A 27331-nucleotide genomic window follows, 5' to 3' on the forward strand; every position below is an offset into this window, starting at 1 on the left:
CATGGAAGAGCATGGCCAACTTGCAGCCTTTTAGCATATTTCTCCTTGGCATTCTTATAGTACCGTGGTATTTTTGCTCCACGAAGTAAAATGAGGCATCACAGAGCCAGCCTGAGACCAGATTCAGCCTATTGACTGGAGACTTCTCAGATTCAGTCCAGGGTCTTTTACCATACAAGTTCTCAAAGAGCAATAAAGAAAATCCAGGGTGATACGCAAAGTTGATGATTTTCTAGCCAAGTGACCAGGAAGTTCCATGGTTTATCACAGAGGTCCCCAGCCCTTTTGGCACCAGGGACCGGTTTCGTGGAAGACAATTTTTCCACGGATGGGGTGGGGGATGGTTCAGGCAGTAATGCGAGCGATGGGGAGCGGTGGGGAGCGGCAGATGAAGCTTCACTGGCTTGCCCGCCGCTCACCTCCTGCTGTGCAGCCTGGTTCCTAACAGGCCACAGACTGGTACCATCTGCAGCCTGGGGTTTGGGGACCCCTAGTTTATCAAATTACATGTCATTTTCATATTATTACACACCTAAATTGTCATTGCTAATCTGAAGATTTCACACTCAGTAAGGATTTGAAAACATCTTTTTAAAAAAATTTTTTTATTGGAGTATATTTGATACAGTGTTATCAACTGTAACGATGTTGTGTTAGCTTCAGGTGTACAGCAAAGTGAGTCTGTTATACATGTACGTATATCCACTCTTTTTTAGATTCTTTTCCCATGTAGGTCATACAGAGTATTGAGTCAAGTTCCCTGTGCTATGCAGTAGGCTCTTATTAGTTATCTGTTTTATATATAGTAGTGTGTATGTCAATCCCAATCTCCCAATTTATCCCTCCCCCGCCCTTTCCCCATAAGTTTGTTTTCTATATAAGCTTGTTTTCTACATCTGTAACCATGTTTGTTTTCTACACCTGTGACTCTGTTTCTGTTTTGTAAATAAGCTCATTTGTATCATTTGTTATATTCCACATATAAGCAATATCATATATCTGTGCCAGCTATTAGCTGACTTTAAATAAGTCAGTTTCTTTGAGTCTCAGTTATCTCCATCTGTAAAATCAATCAGAGAAGAAATCAGAGAAGAAAAAGAAATAAAAGGAATCCAAATTGGAAAAGAAAAAATAAAGCTGTCACTGTTTGCAGATGACATGATATTATACATAGAGAATCCTAAAGATGCTACCAGAAAACTACTAGAGCTAATTAATGAATTTGGTAAAGTAGCAGGATACAAAATTAACGCACAGAAATCTCTTGCATTCCTATACACTATTGATGAAAAATCTGAAAGAGAAATTAAGGAAACACTCCCATTTACCACTGCAGCAGAAAGAATAAAATACCTAGGAATAAACCTACCTAAGGAGACAAAAGACCTGTATGCAGAAAACTATATGACACTGGTGAAAGAAATTAAAGATGATACAAACAGATGGAGAGATATATCATGTTCTTGGATTGGAAGAATCAACATTGTGAAAATGACTCTACTACCCAAAGCAATCTACAGATTCAATGCAATCCCTATCAAACTACCAATGGCATTTTTCACAGAACAAGAGCAAAAAAATTCACAATTTATATGGAAACACAAAAGACAACGAATAGCCAAAGCAATTCTGAGAAAGAAAAATGGAGCTGGAAGAATCAGGCTCCCTGACTTCAGACTATACTACAAAGCTACAGTAATCAAGACAGTATGGTACTGGCACAAAAACAGATATATAGATCAATGGTACAGGACAGAATGCCCAGAGATAAACCCATGCACATATGGGCACCTAATTTATGACAAAGGAGGCAAGAATATACAATGGAGAAAAGACAACCTCCTCAATAAGTGGTGTTGGGAAAACTGGACAGCTACATGTAAAAGAATGAAATTAGAACACTCCCTAACACCATACACAAAAATAATCTCAAAATGGATTAAAGACCTAAGTGTAAGGCCAGACACTATCAAATGCTTAGAGGAAAACATAGGCAGAACACTGTATGACATAAATCACAGCAAGATCCTTTTTGACCTACCTCCTAGAGAAATGGAAATAAAAATAAACACATGGGACCTAATTAAACTTAAAAACTTTCGTACAGCAAAGGAAACCATAAACAAGACAAAAAGACAACCCTCAAAATGGGAGAAAATATTTGCAAATGAAGCAACTGACAAAGGATTAGTCTGCAAAATTTACAAGCAGCTCATGCAGCTCAATATCAAAAAAAAACAAACCCCATCCATAAATGGGCAGAAGACCTAAATACACATTTCTCCAAAGAAGGTATACAGATTGCCAACAAACACATGAAAGGATGCTCAACATCACTAATCATTAGAGAAATTCAAATCAAAACTACAGTGAGGTATCACCTCACACCAGTCGGAATGGCCATCATCAAAAAATCTATAAACAGTAAATGCTGGAGAGGGTGTGGAGAAAAGGGAACCCTCTTGCACTGTTGGTGGGAATGTAAATTGATACAGCCACTATGGAGAACAGTATGGAGGTTCCTTAAAAAACCAACAATAGAACTGCTATATGACCCAGCAACCCCATGGCGTATACCCTGAGAAAACCATATTTCAAAGGTGTCATGTACCACAATGTCCATTGCAGCTCTATTTACAATAGCCAGGACATGGAAGCAGCCTAAGTGTCCATCAGCAGAAGAATGGATAAAGGAGATGTGGCACATATATACAATGGAATATTAGCCATAAAAAGAAACGAAACTGAGTTATTTGTAGTGAGGTGGATGGACCTAGAGACTGTCATACAGAGTGAAGTAAGTCAGAAAAAGAAAAACAAATACCGTATGCTAACACATATATATGGAATCTAAAAAAAAAAAAAAATGGTTCTGAAGAACCTAGGGGTAGGACAGGAATAAAGACGTAGATGTAGAGAATGGACTTGAGGATGCGGAGACGGGGAAGGGTAAGCTGAGATGAAGTGAGAGAGTGGCATGGACATATGTACACTACCAAATGTAAAATAGATAGGTAGTGGGAAGCAGCCACATAGCACAGGGAGATCAGCTTGCTTCTTTGTGTCCACATATAGGGGTGGGATAGGGAGGGTGGGAGGGAGACGCAAGAGGGAGGAGATATGGGGATATATGCATATGTATAGCTGATTCACTTTGTTATAAAGCAGAAAGTAACACACATTGTAAAGCAATTATACTCCAATAAAGATGTTAAATAAATAAATATATATTTGCCCCCAAATCTGCTAGGTACCAAGGCCTCCACTTTCAAAATGATAAAACTGCATATTGCAAGATTGGGTTTGTAAATTTTTAAGATTTCTTTCAAATTTCCCAGAATTTTGTCATTTTTTTCTTTGAGTTCAATATCATATTTTCATGTTTAAAGTATAATGTTTCTATTTAGAAAAGGTTCATTGTGAAATAAGGCATAAGTTTTGCTTTTTTAATGTCACCTTAACTCTTGTCTACCTCAATTTTGTAGAAATTGTTCATTCTAGTCCAGCCTAAGGGATATTGTAGAAATGCTTTACACACTAGCTCTGACCATGTAACCAGCGGTTAATAAATCCATAATATCCAGGCCTGTCAATCTTTTAGTTTCAGATGCACAAAATCCATTACAGAAACCCTGTAATATATGGAAAGATTAAAGTCTTAAATTAAACTTTTTTCCTGGTGCCTAGAAGGATTTTGAACTTAGTAAACAGGGAGATGATTTTGACTTGTGTATAATCTACAGTTGATTTTATTGGAAAGTACCTCATGCTGTGTTTTGATTTGGATAATAAAAACATTTTCTATTCCTGAATAGTCACAAATATATATTTTAAACAGGAAGAAAACAAACTTGTTATAACTTGAGGTTGTTTATTTGCTGACAATCAAGAGCTTTCTAGGTATTCATCATACCCTCCTGCCATTGCAAAGTGATTACATCATACATAGAGCTGAAAAATGGACAAAACAGTCCATACCTGGAGTTCCCAAACTTGAGTGAACATTAGGATCACCTGGAAAGCTTGTGCAAAGACAGATTCTCAACCCCAAGTTTACTGAATAAGAATGCCCTGGGCTAGAGTTAAGTTTGACAGATGACATTGATGTGCTCCAAGTTTAGTAACCATGGATCACCCACATCATGGGTGGTCAAAAGTGGTCAATTATGATAAATCTCTGAAAATGCAGATCAAACCAGTTTCCCTTGAATGTCCAAAGCCAAAATAGTGGTTAACTGATTTATTTTCACACGTATTTTGTTTTGTGGTCAGTAAGGACAGAATGACCTTACACAGGTAAGTTACTGGGAGAAAAATACCTCTGTGGTTGCCTGGCAACTGAAAATGACCCATGCAATTATGTGGGCTTTCAGTTTACACATTGTTAATTATCAATGTTATCTATAAATTGCCTTGTTGTTTATAAATCCTGTTAGTAAAAGGGGTTCAGGCCAGAGAGTGTATGAGAATATTCAGGGGAAGAGGAACTGTGATAAATATCACATATTCATTAACATTACTTGTGTATATTTGCCATGTTTTAAATTCCTAGTATGTGCCAAACAATTTGATAAGCACTTTCCCTGCCTTACTGCCGTTAATTCTCATGCAAACCCTGGTAGGCAAGTAATATCATTATCAAAATATTAAGATAAGAAACTTGGATCTTGAAGAAGTAATATAATTTACTCAAGGTCACACAGCCTGAATTCAAATTCAGGTCTGCGCTCTTCTGCTGCCTTATAAGAGCAATTCCTTCCTGTCTTTGGCTTAACTCTTAAATCCAAATCATACTTTCCATTTATTGCCCAAAGTCTTTTAGATTTACAATAGAGCAACTAGGTTTTCTGAAATAGTAGCCTAGAGGGCCAAGAAGCAGAGCTAGGTGTTGGGGAAAACCAAACGATTTGGGGAGAAAATTTTTTGTGTGGGGCATGTCAAGACCAGAAGAATTAATGGTGGAAAATGACAAGCCCCTGAAGGGAAAATATCTACCTGGCAATAGTTATCTCCTGAGGCATGAGGGAACTAGTAACCAGAAGCCATTACTGACCCATCTAGAAGTACAGAAAGAATAGACATGACTTAGCAAAGCTAGATTCCAGGTCCAGGAAGATTTTAATTAGGTGGGAAAGGAAAAGAGTCATTTCTCAAATAACTACAGAGAGATTATTCAAAGACTATTTTAAGCCCTTTGTAGACTTTCTTTTACCTCCCAAGTAAATCCTGGTTTACTTTCTCTCATTATTGACAAAAGTTAGCGGTAAGATTATCAAAACTCTCCGAACTAAAAAAAAAACAAGATTTCCGCTCTTCTGTACATCATTTGTACTTTCAAATCAGATGATACACAAACAACATGTCCTTATAAAATGTTTGCTAAAGTATTAAAGAAACAAAAATGTTGAGTAAGCTTCTAAACTTTATCATTCAGGCAAATATAAATACATTTTGGATTTTCTGCTGTTTAAAATTATTCAAACACTTGATTTCCTATAGAAGCCCACATTCAGTGGGCACTGGGTATATGCTGGCTGTTCTTATTTGAATCTACAGACAACGTGAACCAGATTAGTTTATTCCTAAACATTTCTTCTCACCTTTTACGAGCTCTGAACCTTGGGTCAGAATTTTCACATTCATTAAAGAGAAAAAAGGATATATGCTACCTTAGTGGTTGAAAATGTATAGAAAAATGAAAAAGAAAATACTTCATGGGACGTAAGTGGTTTACTCAGATTAAGAATGGAGATAGGCATCCATGCCATTTCAGAATCCAAACATTCAAAATTATTTAAACTCTGAAGGTAATAATGGGACTTTCTAATTTATCAAGATGATGACTCTGTTTTGATCTATCCTAGCCCTTAATCATCTTCTAATTAACAATATCATTGGATTCAACACCCGCTTTTTCTCACTAAAGATGGTGAGTTATTTAGGCTTAATGCATAACATTGAAATAATGGTGCTTTTCCTGTCACATTTATCTCTTAGTCCATTAAAGAAAAGAATTGGCAACAATTCTTCTACTGAGAAATCATTTAAATTAATATTGCTTAGGAATATAAATGATTTTTATTAATCAAGTTTTGATTAAAGGGTAACTAGCCACAATATGGCCTGCGGGTAGACATTAAGCATCTTTTTTTTTTTTTTTTTTTTTTTTTTTTAACATCTTTATTGGGGTATAATTGCTTTACAATGGTGTGTTAGTTTCTGATTTATAACAAAGTGAATCAGCTATACATATACATGTGCTCCCATGTGTCTTCCCTCCTGCATCTCCCTCCCTCCCACTCTCCCCCTCCCACCCCTCCAGGCTGTCCCAAAGCCCCGAGCTAATATCCCTGTGCCTTGCGGCTGCTTCCCCCCAGCTATCCACCCCACCACGTTTGTTAGTGTGTATATGTCCATGACTCTCTCTCGCCCTGTCAAAACTCACCCTTCCCCCTCCCCATATCCCCAAGTCCGCTCTCCAGTAGGTCTGCGCCTCCATTCCTGTCTTATCCCTAGGTTCTTCATGACATTTTTTCCCCTCAAATTCCATATATATGTGTTAGCATACGGTATCTGTCTTTGTCTTTCTGACTTACTTCACTCTGTATGACAGACTCTAGGTCTATCCATCTCATTACAAATATCTCAATTTCATTTCTTTTTAAGGCTGAGTAATATTCCATTGTGTATATGTGCCACATCTTCTTTATCCATTCGTCCGATGATGGGCGCTTAGGTTCTTTCCATCTCCGGGCTATTGTAAATAGAGCTGCAATGAACATTTTGGTACATGACTCCTTTTGAATTTTGGTTTTCTCAGGGTATATGCCCAGTAGTGGGATTGCTGGGTCATATGGTAATTCTATTTGTAGTTTTTTAAGGAACCTCCATACTGTTCTCCATAGTGGCTGAACCAATTCACATTCCCACCAGCAGTGCAAGAGTGTCCCCTTTTCTCCACACCCTCTCCAGCATTTATTGTTTCTAGATTTTTTGATGATGGCCATTCTGACTGGTGTGAGATGATATCTCATTGTAGTTTTGATTTGCATTTCTCTAATGATTAATGAGGTTGAGCATTCTTTCATGTGTTTGTTGGCATTCTGTATATCTTCTTTGGAGAAATGTCTGTTTAGGTCTTCTGCCCATTTTTGGATGGGGTTGTTTGTTTTTTTGTTATTGAGCTGCATGAGCTGCTTGTAAATTTTGGAGATTAATCCTTTGTCAGTTGCTTCATTTGCAAATATTTTCTCCCATTCTGAGGGTTGTCTTTTGGTCTTGATTATGGTTTCCTTTGCTGTGCAAAAGCTTTGAAGTTTCATTAGGTCCCATTTGTTTATTTTTGTTTTTATTTCCATTACTCTAGGAGGTGGGTCAGAAAGGATCTTGCTGTGATTTATGTCATAGAGTGTTCTTCCTATGTTTTCCTCTAAGAGTTTGATAGTTTCTGGCCTTACATTTAGGTCTTTAATCCATTTTGAGCTTATTTTTGTGTATGGTGTTAGGGAGTGATCTAATCTCATACTTTTACATGTACCTGTCCAGTTTTCCCAGCACCATTTATTGAAGAGGCTGTCCTTTCTCCACTGTACATTCCTGCCTCCTTTATCAAAGATAAGGTGTCCATATGTGCATGGGTTTATCTCTGGGCTTTCTATCCTGTTCCACTGATCTATCTTTCTGTTTTTGTGCCAGTACCATACTGTCTTGATTACTGTTGCTTTGTAGTATAGTCTGAAGTCAGGGAGCCTGATTCCTCCAGCTCCTTTTTTCGTTCTCAAAATTGCTTTGGCTATTCGGGGTCTTTTGTGTTTCCATACAAATTGCGAAATTTTTTGTTCTAGTTCTGTGAAAAATGCCAGTGGTAGTTTAATAGGGATTGCATTGAATCTGTAGATTGCTTTGGGTAGTAGAGTCATTTTCACAATGTTGATTCTTCCCATCCAAGAACATGGTATATCTCTCCATCTATTTGTATCATCTTTAATTTCTTTCATCAGTGTCTTATAATTTTCTGCATACAGGTCTTTCGTATCCTTAGGTAGGTTTATTCCTAGATATTTTATTCGTTTTGTTGCAATGGTAAATGGGAGTGTTTTCTTGATTTCACTTTCAGATTTTTCATCATTAGTATATAGGAATGCCAGAGATTTCTGTGCATTAATTTTGTATCCTGCTACTTTACCAAATTCATTGATTAGCTCTAGTAGTTTTCTGGTAGCATCTTTAGGATTCTCTATGTATAGTATCATGTCATCTGCAAACAGTGACAGCTTTACTTCTTCTTTTCCGATGTGGATTCCTTTTATTTCCTTTTCTTCTCTGATTGCTGTGGCTAAAACTTCCAAAACTATGTTGAATAAGAGTGGTGAGAGTGGGCAACCTTGTCTTGTTCCTGATCTTAGTGGAAATGCTTTCAGTTTTTCACCATTGAGGATGATGTTTGCTGTGGGCTTGTCATATATGGCCTTTATTATGTTGAGGAAAGTTCCCTCTATGCCCACTTTCTGGAGGGTTTTTATCATAAATGGGTGTTGAATTTTGTCAAAAGCTTTCTCTGCATCTATTGAGATGATCATATGGTTTTTCTCCTTCAATTTGTTAATATGGTTTATCACATTGATAGATTTGCGTATATTGAAGAATCCTTGCATTCCTGGAATAAACCCCACTTGATCATGGTGTATGATCCTTTTAATGTGCTGTTGGATTCTGTTTGCTAGTATTTTGTTGAGGATTTTTGCATCTATGTTCATCAGTGATATTGGCCTGTAGTTTTCTTTCTTTGTGACATCCTTGTCTGGTTTTGGTATCAAGGTGATGGTGGCCTCGTAGAAGGAATTTGGGAGTGTTCCTCCCTCTGCTATATTTTGGAAGAGTTCGAGAAGGATAGGTGTTAGCTCTTCTCTAAACGTTTGATAGAATTCACCTGTGAAGCCATCTGGTCCTGGGCTTTTGTTTGTTGGAAGATTTTTAATCACACTTTCAATTTCAGTGCTTGTGATTGGTCTGTTCATATTTTCTATTTCTTCCTGATTCAGTCTTGGCAGGTTGTGCATTTCTAAGAATTTGTCCATTTCTTCCAGATTGTCCATTTTATTGGCATAGAGTTGCTTGTAGTAATCTCTCATGATTTTTTTTATTTCTGCAGTGTCAGTTGTTATTTCTCCTTTCTCATTTCTAATTCTATTGATTTGAGTCTTCTCCCTTTTTTTCTTGATGAGTCTAGCTAGTGGTTTATCTATTTTGTTTATCTTCTCAAAGAACCAGCTTTTAGTTTTATTGATCTTTGCTATCGTTTCCTTCATTTCTTTTTCATTTATTTCTGATCTGATTTTTATGATTTCTTTCCTTCTGCTAGCTTTGGGGCTTTTTTGTTCTTCTTTCTCTAATTGCTTGAGGTGCAAGGTTAGGTTGTTTATTCGAGATGTTTCCTGCTTCTTAAGGTGGGCTTGTATTGCTATAAACTTCCCCCTTAGAACTGCTTTTGCTGCATCCCATAGGTTTTGGGTCGTTGTGTCTCCATTGTCATTTGTTTCTAGGTATTTTTTTATTTCCTCTTTAATTTCTTCAGTGATCACTTCATTATTAAGTAGTGTATTGTTTAGCCTCCATGTGCTTGTATATTTTACAGATCTTTTCCTGTAATTGATATCTAGTCTCATGGCGTTGTGGTCAGAAAAGATACTTGATACAATTTCAATTTTCTTAAATTTACCAAGGCTTGATTTGTGACCCAAGATATGATCTATCCTGGAGAATGTTCCATGAGCACTTGAGAAAAATGTGTAATCTGTTGTTTTTGGATGGAGTGTCCTATAAATATCAATTAAGTCCATCTTGTTTAATGTATCATTTAAAGCTTGTGTTTCCTTATTTATTTTCATTTTGGATGATCTGTCCATGGGTGAAAGTGGGGTGTTAAAGTCCCCTACTATGAATGTGTTACTGTCTATTTCCCCTTTTATGGCTGTTAGTATTTGCCTTACGTATTGAGGTGCTCCTATGTTGGGTGCATAAATATTTACAATTGTTATATCTTCTTCTTGGATCGATCCCTTGATCATTATGTAGTGTCCTTCTTTATCCCTTTTAATAGTCCTTATTTTAAAGTCTATTTTGTCTGATATGAGAATTGCTACTCCAGCTTTCTTTTGATTTCCATTTGCATGGAATATCTTTTTCCATCCCCTTACTTTCAGTCTGTATGTGTCTCTAGGTCTGAGGTGGGTCTCTTGTAGACAGCATATATAAGGGTCTTGTTTTTGTATCCATTCAGCCAATCTGTGTCTTTTGGTGGGAGCATTTAGTCCATTTACATTTAAGGTAATTATCGATATGTATGTTCCTATTCCCATTTTCTATATTGTTTTGGGTTCGTTATTATAGGTCGTTTCCTTCTTTTGCATTTCTTATCTAGAGGAGTTCCTTTAGCATTTGTTGTAAAGCTGGTTTGGTGGTGCTGAACTCTCTCAGCTTTTGCTTGTCTGTAAAGGTTTTAATTTCTCCATCAAATCTGAATGAGATCCTTGCTGGGTAGAGTAGTCTTGGTTGCAGGTTTTTCTCCTTCATCACTTTCAGTATGTCCTGCCACTCCCTTCTGGCTTGTAGGGTTTCTGCTGAGAGATCAGCTGTTAACCTTATGGGGATTCCCTTGTGTGTTATTTGTTGTTTTTCCCTTGCTGCTTTTAATATGCTTTCTTTGTATTTAATTTTTGATAGTTTGATTAATATGTGTCTTGGTGTATTTCTCCTTGTATTTATCCTGTATGGGACTCTCTGTGCTTCCTGGACTTGATTAACTATTTCCTTTCCCATATTAGGGAAGTTTTCAACTATAATCTCTTCAAATATTTTCTCAGTCCCTTTCTTTTTTTCTTCTTCTTCTGGAACCCCTATAATTCGAATGTTGGTGCGTTTAATGTTGTCCCAGAGCTCTCTGAGACTGTCCTCAGTTCTTTTCATTCTTTTTTCTTTATTCTGCTCTGCAGTAGTTATTTCCACTACTTTATCTTCCAGGTCACTTATCCGTTCTTCTGCCTCAGTTATTCTGCTATTGATCCTATCTAGAGTACTTTTAATTTCATTTATTGCGTTGTTCATCGTTGCTTGTTTCATCTTTATGTCTTCTAGGTCCTTGTTAACTGTTTCTTGCATTTTGTCTATTCTACTTCCAAGATTTCGGATCATCCTTACTATCATTATTCTGAATTCTTTTTCAGGTAGATTGCCTATTTCCTCTTCATTTGTTAGGTCTGGTGGGTTTTTATCTTGCTCCTTCATCTGCTGTGTGTTTTTCTGTCTTCTCATTTTGCTTATCTTACTGTGTTTGGGGTCTCCTTTTTGCAGGCTGCACGCTCGTAGTTCCCGTTGTTTTTGATGTCTGTCTCCAGTGGCTAAGGTTGTTTCAGCGGGTTGTGTAGGCTTCCTGGTGGAGGGGACTAGTGCCTGTGTTGTGCTGGATGAGGCTCGGTCTTGTCTCTCTAGTGGGCAGATTCACGTCTGGTGGTGTGTTTTGGGGTGTCTGTGGCCTTGTTATGATTTTAGGCAGCCTCTCTGCTAATGGGTGTGGTTGTGTTCCTGTTTTGCTAGTTGTTTGGCATAGGTTGTCCAGCACTGTGGCTTGCTGGTCGTTGAGTGAAGCTGGGTGCTGGTGTTAAGATGGAGGTCTCTGGGAGATGTCCACCGTTTAATATTATGTCGAGCTGGGAGGTCTCTTGTTGATCAGTTTCCTGAAGTTGGCTCTCCTACCTCAGAGGCAGAGCCCTGCCTCCTGGGCTGGAGCACCAAGAGCCTTTCATCCACACGGCTCAGAATAAAAGGGAGGAAAAGTAGAGAGAATTATTAGAAGTATGAGGAAAGAAAGAAGGAAAGGAGGAAAGGAAGGAAGGAAGAAAGAAGCAAAGAAGGAAAGAAAGGAGGGAGGGAGGGAGGAAGGAAGGAAGGAAGGAGGGAAAGAAGGGGAAAATGTAGAGAGAATTATTAGAAGTTTGAGGAAAGAAAGAGGGAAAGGAGGAAAGGAAGGAAGGAAGAAAGAAGCAAAGAAGGAAAGAAAGGAGGGAGGGAGGGAGGGAGGAAGGAAGGAAAGAAGGAGGGAAAGAAGGAGAAAATGTAGAGAGAATTAGTAGAAGTTTGAGGAAAGAGAGAAGGAAAGGAGGAAAGGAAGGAAGGAAGAAAGAAGCAAAGAAGGAAAGAAAGGAGGGAGGGAGGGAGGAAGGAAGGAAGGTAGGAGGGAAAGAAGGAGAAAATGTAGAGAGAATTAGTAGAAGTTTGAGGAAAGAAAGAAGGAAAGGAGGAAAGGAGGAAAGGAAGGAAGGAAGAAAGAAGCAAAGAAGGAAAGAAAGGAGGGAGGGAGGGAGGAAGGGAGGAAGGAAGGAAGGAAAGAAGGAAAAAAGACAGAAAGAAAGAAGATACAGTAAAAATAAAATAAAGTATAATATAGTTATTGTACTAAAAAATATTTAGAACAAAAAAAAAAGAAAAAGAAAAAAAAAAAAAAAAAAAAAAAAAAAAAAAAAAAAAAAAAGAACGGATAGAACCCTAGGACAAATGCTGGAAACAAAGCTATACAGAGAAAATCTTACACAGAAGCATACACATACGTGTTCACAAAGAGAGGCAAAGTGGGAAAAATCATAAATCCTGCTCCCAGAGACCACCTCCTCAACCTGGGGTGATTCGCTGTCTAAAGGAGGGAAGGAAGGAAGGAAAGAAAGAAAGAACGAAGGTAAAGTACAATAAAGTTATTACAATTAAAATTAATTATTAAGAAAAACAATTTTTTTTTTTTTTAAAAAAAAAACATGGACGGATAGAGCCCTAGGACAAATGTTGGAAGCAAAGCTATACAGAGAAAATCTTACACAGAAGCATACACATACACGTTCACAAAGAGAGGCAAAGGGGGAAAAATCCTAAATCCTGCTCCCAGAGACCACCTCCTCAACCTGGGGTGATTTGCTGTCTAAAGGAGGGAAGGAAGGAAGGAAAGAAAGAAAGAAAGAACGAAGGTAAAGTACAATAAAGTTATTGCAATTAAAATTAATTATTAAGAAAGAAAAAAAAAAATTTTTTTTTTTTTTTTTAAAAAAAAAACCATGGACGGATAGAGCCCTAGGACAAATGTTGGAAGCAAAGCTATACAGAGAAAATCTTACACAGAAGCATACACATACACGTTCACAAAGAGAGGCAAAGGGGGAAAAATCCTAAATCCTGCTCCCAGAGACCACCTCCTCAACCTGGGGTGATTTGCTGTCTAAAGGAGGGAAGGAAGGAAGGAAAGAAAGAAAGAAAGAACGAAGGTAAAGTACAATAAAGTTATTGCAATTAAAATTAATTATTAAGAAAGAAAAAAATTTTTTTTTTTTTTTTAAAAAACCATGGAAGGATAGAGCCCTAGGACAACTATTGGGAGCAAAGCTATACAGAGAAAATCTTACACAGAAGCATACACCTACACGTTCACAAAGAGAGGCAAAGGGGGAAAAATCATAAATCCTGCTCCCAGAGACCACCTCCTCAATTTGGGGTGATTAGTTGTCTAAAGGAGGGAAGGAAGGAAGGAAAGAAAGAAAGAAAGAACGAAGGTAAAGTTCAATAAAGTTATTACAATTAAAATTAATTATTAAAAAAAAAATTTTTTTTTTTTTTTTTAAAAAAAAAAAAAAACCCATGGACGGATAGAGCCCTAGGACAAATGGTGGAAACAAGAGTATACAGACAAAATCTCACACAGAAGCATACATGCCCACATTCACAAAAAGAGGAAAAGGGAAAAAAATCACCGATCTCGCTCCTAAATTCCCCCTCTTCAATTTGGGCTCCCTCCCTGTCTATTCAGGTATTCCACAATGCAGGGCACATCAAGTTGATTGTGGAGCTTCAATCCGCCGCCTCCGCGGCTGCCGGGAGAGACCTCCCCCTCTCCTCCCTGCTCTCACAGCTCACAGGAGCTCAGCTTTGTACCCGGCCCTGCCCCTGCGCGCTGATCGCTGGAGGGCGTCTGTTTTTTTTTGCTCAGACAGGACGGGGTTAAAGGAGCCGCTGATTCGGGAGCTCCGGCTCACTCAGGCCGGGGGTTGGGGGATGGGGGAAGGCGGGGCACTGCGTGCGGGGCGGGCCTGCGGCGGCAGAGGCGGCGTGACGCTGCGGCAGAGGCCGGCGTGACGCTGCACCAGCCTGAGACCCGCCGTGCGGGAAGCTGTCCCCAGATCCCGGGAACCCGGCAGTGGCGGCCTGCACAGGCTCCGCGGAAGAGGAGCGCGGAGAGTGACCTGTGCTCGCACACAGCCCCCCTGGTGGCGGCAGCAGCAGCCCCAGCGTCTCCCGCCCGTCTCTGGGCTCCGCAGTTTCAGCCGCGGCCTGCGCCCGTCTCTGGGGCTCGCGCTTCCCGCCGCGGCTCGCGCCCGTCTCGGGGGCTCGCGCCCTCAGCCGCGGCTCGCGCCCGTCTCTGGGGTTCGCGCTTTTAACCGGGCTCGCGCCCTTCTCTGGAGTTCCTTTAAGCAGCGCTCTTAAACCCCTCTCCTCGCGCGCCAGGAAACAAAGAGGGAAGAAAAAGTCTCTTGCCTCTTCGGCCGGTGCAGGCTTTTCCCCGAACTCCCTCCCGGCTAGTCGTGGCGCACCAACCCCTTCCCGGCTAGTCGTGGCGCACCAACCCCTTCAGGCTATGTTCAAGCCGCCAACCCCAGTCCTCTCCCCGCGCTCCGTCCAAAACCGAAACCCGAGCCTCAGCTCGCAGCCCCGCCCGCCCCGGCGGGTGAGCAGACAAGCCTCTCGGGTTGGTGAGTGCCGGTCGGCACCGATCGTCTGTGCAGGAATCCCCCCGCTTTGCCCTCTGCACCCGTCGCTGTGCTCCACTCCGCGGTCCCGAAGCTCCCCCCTCCGCCTCCCGCAGTCTCCGCCCGCGGAGGGGCTTCCTAGTGTGTGGAAACTTTTCCTCCTTTACAGCTCCCTCCCACTGGTGCAGGTGCCGTCCTTATTCTTTTGTCTCTGTTTTTTCTTTTTTCTTTTGCCCTACCCAGTTACGTGGGGAGTTTCTTGCCTTTTGGGAGCTCTGAGGTCTTCTGCCAGCCTTCAGTAGGTGTTCGGTAGGAGTTGTTCCACGTGTATATGTATTTCTGGTGTATCCGTGAGGAGGAAGGCGATCTCCACGTCTTACTCTTCCGCCATCTTCCCGCTGATCTTCCGACATTAAGCATCTTGGTGTTCAGTGAACTCATCAACTGCGGTGTATTACATCAGATACTATCCATTTAAAGTCAAAATTGGCATTAAGCTTTTTAAAGAATTCATGTTGCATTAATTGGGATGATTCAACATTGGTAATTGTTTCGGGTTTCTTATAAGGGTAATAGCCGAGTGACAAGTAGTGGTGAGTTTCAGAAGAAAATGTAAAATTCATTTCAATGATTTGTAGTTTATTTTGCATATTACTTCACTTATCTTTTCACTTTTACTGAGGTATAATTGACAAATAGAATGGTGATATATTTAAAGTGTATAACATGATCATTTGATACATGTATATATTGTGAAGGGATTCCCACCATTGATTTAATTAACACATTCATCATCTCATATATTTCCTCTTTTTTCTTTTCTTTACTATAGTCACCGTGTTATACAATAGATCCTCAGACCTTATTCATCTTATAACTGAAAGTTTGCACCCTTTTACCAACCTCTCCCTATTTCCCCCATTCTCTCAGCCCCTGACAACCAGCATTTGCTGTTTCTATGAGTTCAACTTTTTTTTTAATGATGCCGTATATAAGCGATACCATTAGGTATTTGTCTTTCTGTCTGTTTCACTTAACACAATGCCCTCTAGGTTCATCCATGTTGTAGCAAATGGCAGGATTTCCATCTTTTTTAAGGTTGAACAATAGTCCATTGTATATATATCACATCTTCTTTATCCAGTCATCCATTAATGGACATTTCGGACATTAGTTGTTTCTAATCCTTGACTATTGTGAATAATGCTGCAGTGAACATAGGCATGCAGCTATCTCTTTGAGATAATGATTTCATTTCCTTTGGATACATACCCAGAAGTAGAATCGATGGATCATATCGTAGTTCTACTTTTAATTTTCTGAGGAACCTCCGTACTGCTTTCCATAGTGCCTGTACCAGTTTACATTCCCAACAGTGATATACAAGGGTTCTTTTTTCTCCACATTCTCATCAGCATTTATCTCTTGTCTTTTTGGTAATAGGGATCCTAACAGGTGTGAAATGATATCTCACTGTGGTTTTGATTTGCATTTACCTTATGATTATTGATAGTGAGCACCTTTTCATGTACCTGTTGGTTGTTTGTATATCTTCCTTGGAAAAATGTATTTTTAGGTCCTTTGTCCATTTTTCAATTGGATTTTTTTTTTTTTTTGCTACTGCATTGTAGGGGTTCCTTGTATACTTTAGATATTTAATCCTTCATCAGATATGTGGTTTGCAAATATTTTCTCCCATTCCATACGTGGTCTTTTCATTCTATTGATTCTATTCATTCTTTGCTGTGCAGAAGCTCTTTAGTTTGATGTAGTCCCATCTGTGTATTTTTGCTTTTGTTCTCTTTGCTTTGGGTATTTAATAAATTTATCTCACCTTATTGAGTTCTAATATGTGCAAGGCATTTTCCAAGAGATTAACACATATCTATTTAATGTTCATAACAACGTGTAGTACATCCAATGTTCTCCCTGTGTTGCTAATGAGAAAAGTCAATTTCGATGTTAAAAGCTTTTTTCTCTAGGTGATTCATCACATAGGTGTCAGAGCAAACCCACAATGAATCTGACTCCAAATTCTATGAGCAAACCCACTGTACTATATTTTTTCACTAAACAGTACATAAAGCAAATGATTTTTTTTCTGCATTGTACTATGATCCAGTTCAAAACTTAAAAAAAATAAATTGCCATAGATACAGCAAACGTAAATGAGGACAAAGTAGTTCAAGGGCAGTTCATCCAGTAACCCAGTAGAATCATTTTGTTTGCAGCTTAAAATTTCAAAGGATGTAATTCATTTACATTTGAGTGGATTGATTCATCTATTCATTTTAACAAACGTGAAAATGTTTACCGGGACCCTCTCAGGAGTGAGGCACGATGTGACATTTTGAGAGTTAAAAAGAAGAATGAATGAGGCATCTCCTTCTTGTCAAGAACGCTACCATCTAGTTGGGTAGAAGAGGCATAAGATGATAGCTATTATACAAACTACGTAAAATTTCCATACAATTGGTATGGATGTGTGTTCAAGAGGGTCTGGTTTCACTTCCATGGCCCCCAAAGGACATAACCAAGATACCCCTATCTCTACAAAGGAGACATTGGGCTAACTTGTTAAAAGCATTATGTGAAGCACAGCCCGTGGTTTGAAGCAAACGTGGCTATCAAACCGAATTAATAGTTTTCCTCTTAGAATCGTTCTTGTTCCAGCTCCTAAAAAAAGATTTTAGAAAAGCTTTATGATTGACTTGTCCCATTGTAAAGTATGCACCTGCTGTGAAATGAAGCCACAGAGGAAAAAAAAAGTTGAATAATTTAACTTTTTTATTTGTAAAGATAATCAGGGTTTTTCTGATTACATCTTAACTTCATAAATGTTAAATAACCTATCAGCATCTAGTTGTTGTAAATTATGAAAAGGAGCCTCACAAGGAATATTAACCAACGAAATCCTTATTCTTTAGTGAACAGGAAAATGTGTTATGGCAGCTTGTCATCGTGCAACTGGTAACTTTGACACCAAATAACAAAACTGCCATTTGCACTTCGGGTAAATTGGTTCACGTGAGTTTCCACTGCTCGTCTTGCTCTGACATAAATTTATGAACTCAGGAACTGACCAAGTCGTGTGGCTTGCCAGCTGACTTTAACAAATATGCCCATTTCATTTCATTTAGTCATCAGAATACCAGGGGGCTAGGTCGTTTCAGACTCATTGCAGATGGTCTAGGGTTTGCAGGAACACAGGAGGCTTTCATGTCACTGTCCTATAAATTATGACAGTGGAGCGGGCCCTCTTCCTAAATAAACGCGTGTCAGTGCTTGACATGTTCACAGCTTCAAGGAGCATTTTCTGTTTCAACACCTCATAGGTGTATATAAAGGACATTTTTAACCAAGATGTGGAAAATTACCTTTTCTGGGTTCATGCTTTGACCAGCCATGATCAAGATTATGTCTATATTTGAAATGTGGTGGAAGTACAGTTTTGTTTCCTGACCTCCTAGGAGTCCTGTCCTTTTAAGCAGAGAAGTTACTGGAAGCAGACCAGTAGGTACAGACTAAAGACATATAATGAGGTGCAACCTCAGACAAATCAAAGGGAAGACCACTCTAAATTACTGCTGAGAATAAAGACGAGGATATCATTACAGGAAGACAAGTTGACCACATCCAAGTATACGTAAAAAATAAAACTAGGGTAACAAGATAGTTATAAAGATATTTACTTGATTCAATATAGCATTGCTGTAATTGTAATTAGAATAGCAGCTTTATATAAAGATGGGTTCAGAAGTGTTAGAAGGCACATGAAAGCAGTGTCATAACTGTGGGTTTTGGGGGGTTTTTTTGCATTTTGTTCCATTTCCTTTTGTGGAGATGTCTGTCATTTATTCAGTACTTTCTATTTGCAGTAATGACCTAAAATGCTTTACATACATTTTTTAATTTAATACTTTCAGCACTTTAAGACGTGGCTATTAGTGTTATCATTTTACAGGTGAAGAGACTGGCATCCATAGAGGGTGGGTAATTTACCAGGGACAAATGAAGGCAGAAGAGGGAGTTGATCTGACTCCATTCTGTGGTTTGTCTAGTTCAAGACTCATGGCATATTTTTCAAATGTGTGTTTGTCAAACTTTTCTACAAGTTCTACCCTAAGATCAGAGAAGACAGAATGAACATGCAATCCCAGGAGGTTTGGATAAAACCTGAAGCAATCACCATAACCTTGCAATTTTTTTAAGGTCTTGCTTTTTACCTTAAAAATTCATGCAAATTTGGCATTGAATTCCAATGTGTTTCTCTCCATCCCCCAATAATGTATTGTATAATTTATCATTCAGGGGTACATTTTCTATTAATCTCTTTAGTTAAAGCATGATATGCTGTTCTATTTCAGGATATTAAGTCAATCTGAAGAAAACCGACCCCAATGTCCAGGCAATTCTTCCTCTCTTCATTTCATCATATATATGTGTATACAAACAGCAACCTTTTTTTTCCCACTGCTTTATAGAGTATGTCAGGGTAACAATAAGGAGAAATGCCCCAAATCTGAGGTGGGATGCTGTGACATGCCAAGATACTCTGGATGGATATTCCCATAAGCATATCTTCCTGCTGTAAAAGGTCAAATTGCAAACCAGGGTACTGATTCACTCTTCAATCTCTTTTACTACCTCGAGCAATTCTCCCCAAAGAACATCTTTAGTGAGGGGAAAAAAAAAAAGAAACCTGATTATATTGCTCTTTATTTTACCTCTAATACAGTACTTAAGTTTTCCTCACCTATTAATAAATTCAGAGTCTCCAATGCTCCCTGTAATCAACCCCCTTCATGCAACTCTCAAACTTCGTAATTATAGCAGTCTTGTTGGGAGCAGTAAAAACATTCCCAGTTTTGTCTTGCAGTTGAGAATTAAGCCTTGAAGAATATCTTCTAAATGAGCTCGTTACATGTACTCACTATACTATTAAAGAGAAAATGAATTTACTTAAATTTTCTAGATATTAATCTTTGTTGTGATATCTGAAAAAAATAATATAGAATTGTCTATTACCTGACACTAAGCAGAAGCATCATGGTCCTAGCCAACTTCTCATCCCATGTCTGAGGAAGATTACACATAACTAATTCATCTTAAAGCAGTAGTAAGTGACAGAAATTAAATTGTGTTTTGACTGCACCATGAATAGTATCTGTACTTGTTCAACACACTGGTTATGTCTGCATAAACGTTTTCGGCTGGTGTACAGTCCACTCTGAAGTGACGATAGAGTTAAAAAAACTGAGTAGAGAAAGTTCCCATCACTCACTACACATAAAATTTCCTAGTCTTGTGCTTTTTAGGGAGAAAAATCCACACCCAATTTTTGTGAACAAGGGATAGCGGGATTCTGCTGGTTTTCCCTAGCTTGGGCAGGAGAGTTGTGTATTTCACAAATTTTGCAAGTCAAATTGATTTTGGGAAAGAGGACACGTTTGTCCTTGTCTCCAAAAATACTTGGACAAAAGTCCACAAATGTCCAGGGTGTGTGTATCCTGGTTTGGGAAACCTGCTCTTCAGAACTTTAAATATTTACCTATAATTTCGTTCCATCAGTGGTCATTCTAATTCCTCCATCACTTTTTTTGCTGTATCTAATCAGTCTCCAAGACCTGTTCTGCCTGTCTATGTGTGCTCTCTCAAAATTATCCTTTCACTTTTTCCCCCGATTGTCCTAATCCAAGTCTTTATTATCAAGAGACAGCATAAATATAGAGAGATAAGCTTTGGTATCAAATGGGCCTGAGTTCAAGTCTGGCCACCCCAATTAATCTGTGTGATATCTGCAACAGGTTTCTCCTCTGGCCCTTGGTTTTCTCATTTTAAAAAATGATAGTGATATTTACCTTACAGTATTGTCATGTGGTTTCATTCATTCATTCAATCAACATTTGAGCTACCACTCTGTACTAAAATCTAAGCACTGAAACTACCTTCAAGAGAAGAACAAAGTCCCCAGCTGTATGAAGTTGACATTCCAGTGATGTGAAATGAAATAATGTATGTTGCCTGGCATAAGACAGGAATGCAGTGCAATGCTGTTCTTGTTTTGTTATTGCTACAACCATGCAACCGCTTTCCAACTGGTAACCCTACTTCCTGGCTCACATGTTTTCAATCTGTTGTTCACTGATTATATATAAAACCCAAACTTCTTGAAGAAACAAATGATAGAATATACTTGTCACTTGAGCTTGAGAGTGAAGAAGGTAGGGTCTACTCTAAGGGTCTTACTCCAAGGCCTCCAGCATAGGGAAATGGAGAGAGGAAACCAAAGAAGAATAACAGGTTTGGGAGTGGAAAATAGTGTAATTCTTTTTTGGACCTGCTAAGATTGAGGTCTCTGGGAAGGAGGCTGTTCAAAATACAAATCTGGAACACGAGGAAAGGTATAAAGCTAGAGAGAAGAATTTAGGAATCGATGATAGAATAACAGTAAGTTAAGCTGTAAGGACAAAAGCAACAGTTTCATTAGGATGCTCTAAATTTAAAATTAAAATTCTCAGCCTGGATTGCCAAATTCAGCACCATCTAGCACCTTTCCAAAGGAAACAGTTGATGAGTCTTTCTGATGAGGATCCTTGTTTTCATCTATCCTACACAAAATACTGAACACCTCTGGTATTTGCTAGCTCTTCTGCCCCTCATACATTGGAGCTGTAGCTACAAAAAGCAAAACCACATTTCATTCTTTAGACCTCATTCTTTAGTCCTGTGCTGTAGATTTCCTTGTTTCTGTAGCAAAGAAACTTACTTAAGCATTACAAAGGTAAGTAAGGAGGCCCACATGTTAGAAGCTGTCAGATCGATGAGAAACTTTAGTGGGCCTAAAGTTTCAATATATTCTTCATTCAAGGCTTATAATCTCTCCTTAAGAAAGTGTGCATGTTGTTCATGGCCAAATAAAACTTACAGGCACTTAATTCTATGAATAGATTGTAAAGAGGCTAAACTGACAGGACCTTCTTTCTTTAGGAGGCATTGTGAAAAATGACAGTTTTTGAACCCAAACTTCATATACATTTAGGTCCATAAGTCTCACTGACAGAGTAGACTGTCCTGACTCAATAATTAATGCACTGGGAATTCTCTAGGTAGACTATGATTTGGATACTTTATGGGCTATTATGTCAAGGATCCGTGTCAGATGAGATGCATACACAATGCCTACAGAAAAATTACTGTCACAAGCAAAACTGGTGGGGTTTTTTATGTACTTTAAGAGTAAGTAAGCCTAGGAAAAATATATGACCATTTCTAATTGCCTTGTATTTATTTGCCTTGAAATATGCCTTCGTTTTTATTTGCCTGTACAGTATATCTTTGAATAGAATTATTATATTTCATTTGTTTTCGAAAATGGGTGATAAACATTTCTTACTTTTGGAATAGGCATTCTAATGTTTTCCAACTTAAGTTTCATGCAGTTATTAATCGCTATATTAAGCAATAGTATACATTTAAGTTTAAAATTTGAAACATACATTTTTCTTAAAAGAGGAGCATTTAAAAAAAAAAAGAAAAAGAGGAACATTTGTTGACCAAACAGACATACATGTTTTTATTCTCTCTCTCTTTAAAGGGATCCTCACCCCCGAAGTACCTGTGGAGTACAATGTCTTACTCAACGCTGGAAGTGTAGCACCTCTGATCTTCTCTGCTGGTCATCATCAGTCCACCCTTCTGGAAAATTTGGCTCCATCCACACAGTATGAGACAAGGATACAAGCATGTCAAAATGGTGAAAGTCTTTCAGCCACTCATCCAGGGTTTTTTTATTAAAAAGTATTTTATTTTAAAAAAAATTCCTTAGAAAGGATAGATTCTCAATTCAAATACAAAGACTAACATTTCATTTCTTATTGGTACTGGACTGTTTACCCAGACAAATCAGAGCCTGGCATTGAGTGAAACATTATGCATTTCTGCACATTAAATCATGAATATTTAAATATAGGAAAATGGAGGTTTTGCAAAGTCTTGTTTTTTGGGGGTTTTGTTGTTGTTGTTGTTGTTTTGTGGTACGTGGACCTCTCACTGTTGTGGCCTCTCCCGTTACGGAGCACAGGCTCCGGACGCGCAGGCTCAGCGGCCATGACTCACGGGCCCAGCCGCTCTGCGGCATGCGGGATCTTCCCGGACCGGGGCACGAACCCGTGTCCCCTGCATCGGCAGGCAGACTCTCAACCACTGTGCCACCAGGGAAGCCCCAAAGTCTTGTTTTATAAGGCCCTTTAAAAGAAAAACACCTAGAGCACATACAGTAATCATTGGTAATATAAAACAAAATAGGCATTACAAAAATCTCACAGGAAATGTACTCACCTTGGTTCTATTTCAGTTTTATTTAGGGGTGGGAGAGTAGGAAGGGAGACATTATTTAGAAGTTGAGTTACACTCAAATGAATCAACATATTTTACAGTGCTTCCCTGATACCTGTCTCGTGTACCTAACCTGTCACCTTGAGTTTCATGGCTTAGGCTAGTGGTCAGTGAAGTCGTCATCTATCTGTGTGGTCTTAAGGAAGAGCTTCTCTCACTTCCTATATACCTCCAGGTGTTATATAATATATAACACCCAACTGCTAAGAGAGAAGAAGTATAACTCAAAACAAGTTGCTTCACCTTAGATAAAAGAAATTTACCAACCTTATACTCAACATGAAACTCCTGTCCTTAGGAACTTCTGTTTCCAAATGAGTACTATTTCCCATAGAGTTGGTTAGGACTAGGGGGTCAGCGATTTTGCTATGCTTCTTCCCTGAAATTGAGTCAGTTTGCCCACTTGTCTCTACAAACCAGACTCAGACATTTTGTTTGAAGAATATTGCTTTCCCTGATCCACTCTTCAGCTAATCCACATAGAAATAGCTTTAAATTAAGGTTTTCTTGATTTAAATGCAAAAATCAACTTCTGCCTCTCTGTGTCCCTAAAGCTATGCTGTGAAGAAACAGTATCCTTCAAATTCATTGTTTGACTTTTGTGTGTTGAGGGAACAATCATTATTTTTAAATATTAGCAAAAATAAGATACTATTAAGAGCATACATGATGTTCAGGTCACATATACAGTTACGAAATTGAAGCACATTTTCACTTTCTGGCTAGAATAACTGCAGTAAATTAGAGAAACCTCAGTTCAGACAAGCATAAGCTTTATTGTCTATGTCTGTATAAAAATGTGGTTAATTAATGGATTTTCCAAATCCATTTCCCAAATCCCAAATTAATGTATTTCCCAAAAATGATTCCTTATTTAAATATTCAACTCCTGAAGAGATTTAAATACTAGTCTAAAGTATGTTTACAAAATTTGTGTGTATACTAAATTTCAGATAAAATGATTGTCATGATATTCGTACCCTTCTATATGCACATATAATTCTTTTCGCTGCTTGACAAGTTATTAAAGGTCTTGTTTCTCTTCTTTTTCAAGGAGGTTGTGGAGTTAGCAGTAGGATATTTGTCAAAACAGCTGAAGGAGCCCCCACGGATCTAAATTCTCCTGTTCTTAAGGCACTGGGATCAGCTTGCATAATGGTTGAATGGACGCCACCTAAAAGACCAAATGGAGTCATCATCAACTACTTTATTCACAGGTAACATTGACTGTTACTATTATTGTTGATTGTTTAAGAATGTGTACTATTCCAGGACTGTAGAATCAAATACATTTTCTATTTCCATAAGAGACTTGATGGGAATTCATGTGTTTTGAAGCACCTACTAGAAACTAAAATTGGTATTGGAAACTTCTACACATTATCCAAGGAAAAAAGCCACAACTACCATGTAACATTTTTGTTTGAGCCCTCTTTGAAAGATGAGACCTCATAGCCCAAGAAGCCTTACCTTTGATAGAAGGGTAGAGCTGTCCTCTGGAGGTTCATTGACCAAGAGACATACTCATTCCAGAGGAAGAACCAGGTCTAGGACAAAAATTCTAATTATATCCCACCACCTAGTATGTGGAGATTGGAAAGGCTTTTTCTCATCCTTAAAAGATGACACTTTTCACTTTGCAGTTCCCCTTCTGTTTTGAGGTTTCCACTCACCTGGCTAGATGGTGTTAATGCAGCTTCTTTTCACCATGATATGCAGAGTTAATTAAGTGTAGCCACCTAAAAGGAAGAAAAGAGAGAAGGGAGGAGAAGAGAAGGAGAAAAAGTGAGGAGAGTGAGAGTGAGAATGAGAGGGGGAGAAAGAGAGAAAGAGAGAGAGAGAGAGATGGTGGTTCCATGGGCATTTTGGTTTGAAGGGTGTTGTGCTACTTGATCCAGTTTTCATTTGATCAGCATGGACATAGTTTTAAATTAATGTTTTCTTCAAATATATAATGAGGAGAAAGAGGAAAGAGAGAAAGTGACAGACAGGGAGAGATGGAGGGAGAGGGAGGAAGAGAGAGAGCAGGAAAGGAGAAAGTAAAACAAAAACAGAGGAAAGGGGCCAGAGAACCTCTCAACTGAGAGTTTGCTATTCAGGCTGTTATAACAAAAATACCATAAATTGTGTGGTTTATAAACAACAAACATTAATTTCTCACAGTTCTGGATTCTGGGAAGTCCAAGATCAAGGTGCTGGCAGATTTACTGTATGGTGAGGGCCCACTTCCTGGCTCACAGATGGCCATCTTCTCACTGTGTCCTCACATGGCAGAAGCAGCAGGGGCCGTGTGGAGTCTCTTTTATAAGGGCACTAATCCCATTCATGAGGGCCCCACCCTCATGACCTAATCACCTCCCAAAGGCCCCACCTCCTAATACCATCCCCTTGGAAGTTAGGATTTCAGCATATGAATTTGGGGGAAACACAATCATTCAGATCATAGCACTGAGATGGAAAAGACACTTTCTAAGACAGACACTGGCAGACAAAAAATTTGCAGCTGAAAACCCCATTCCAAAAGCCATCTATTTAAATCAGGCATACAAAGCCCAACACATTTTCTTCTCAGATCCTCATCCCACTTCAGCATTCTTTGTTAGTCTCTCCTGCAGCCTCATGCCTTCCCTTGTTTAGTCCTACGCCCTGGACACATCGTGAAACTTAGTTTAGGCTCGTCTTACAACTTCAGATATTGAAACCCTTTCATTCAGACCAATCTTTAGCTATGGGAATGTAAGGAAAACTATGAAGGGAGAAAGTATTACTGCATTTCTGGTTTTGTAAATCACATTACCATAAATGAGCAAGCCAAATGTTTTCTTCTCAGCAAACATTAACTTGAAGAATAATATTTCTGATTCAAATACACATGAACATGTAAAAATGGCTAATGTGAATTTACATTTTACATTAAACACATTAGTGCAGCCTTTACAATGCCCATCTTTGGAATAGTTTTCTTTCATCTACTCAATGCTAATTGTATGAGAAAAGCACATCAAATTCCTATTCTGAATAAAGGGAAATAAAGTATCTGTTATAGACCAGGAAGAGGCTTCACTCTGTTGGTTTTGTAAATAATGCTCGTGATTACAGTGACTATTCCATGGCAGCTATAGAGAGGGAAAACAAGAAATATAATGCAGAAAGCCCGCTTCAATGAAAAATACTGTAAATTGAATTTGACAGCATTTGATGGCATTTGATTATTCTAGTCACAGCCAAACAATGATATAAAGAGTAATATGAAACAGAATGTGTTACTGCCTAGCAGACTCAAAAGCAATAAACCTTCCTCCAATGTGACACAATCATTTCACAATCATAATTGTAGCCTGTTTGATACCTCTGAGTACAGGAGAAGGGCACTGACTGACATAGATACATTTTGTTTTTTATTTAAAGTGAAATGAAAATGGTGCGCTGGGGCTCCAGATACAATCGTTATATTCACCTACATAGGCATGAATCACTTGGCAGTTATTTCAGCTGAAGTTTAAATGTGCTTAGACAACAACAATATCAAATTTTTCTTAGATAGCTGCAAAAAAAAAAATCAGGAATTTGTAAGGACAGAAATAGAATGTAGACACAGAGTTCTTTTTCATTCTGGGACTCCATAGAGCCCTGCGTATAGTTATAGACACAAGCCTACGGTATTTCTGGGGAGGTTAGGGCATGTAATTTCTGTTTCATCATTTGCCTCCTCTTTCTTCTATCACCACCAAAGGAAATCCATTTAGCTCAAATCAAAGACGGGGTTTGACCTATGCAGATATTTTCATTAAATTGCGGGAAGCCGACTTGCCAATCCCATCTTGAAGATGTTCGTCTCTGCTCTCTCCAAACCCCCAAATCATTTCCCCTCAGTAATTCCCATCTATTGTTTAAATGTTGCCTCTAGATATCATCCTGTTAAAAAGGATCTGCCCTAATAAACAGGTAAGATGTTTATGACTTTAGAAAACAAAACAAAAAATAAGCTAGTAAGGACAAGACTATTCGTGTGATTGCTTCTGGTTAGTTCACCTGTTAACATGATCTTTTATCTAGGCTACTTTGTTGACCAACGTGAGTTACAAAAGAGATTTCCTACAATAGGGACAACCTTTATGTTAGCGTTTTGCAACCTGTTTACTGATAGGGCATAC

The 27331-nt window shown here is 38.6% G+C and overlaps 1 protein-coding gene across 1 annotated transcript in view; it reads left to right on the forward strand.

Annotated features, from left to right (window-relative positions):
* The window catches only part of USH2A (usherin), a 791707-nt gene that overhangs the window by 622484 nt on the left and 141892 nt on the right, over nucleotides 1–27331 (forward strand). The window contains exons 58-59 of the mRNA XM_065876328.1: nucleotides 22378–22536; nucleotides 24232–24394. Of these exons, the coding sequence (XP_065732400.1) occupies nucleotides 22378–22536; nucleotides 24232–24394 (322 nt within the window). The remainder of the gene's footprint in view (nucleotides 1–22377; nucleotides 22537–24231; nucleotides 24395–27331) is intronic.

The sequence above is a fragment of the Phocoena phocoena genome, chromosome 1, assembly GCF_963924675.1.
Source record: "Phocoena phocoena chromosome 1, mPhoPho1.1, whole genome shotgun sequence".
NCBI classification, from domain to species: domain Eukaryota; kingdom Metazoa; phylum Chordata; class Mammalia; order Artiodactyla; family Phocoenidae; genus Phocoena; species Phocoena phocoena.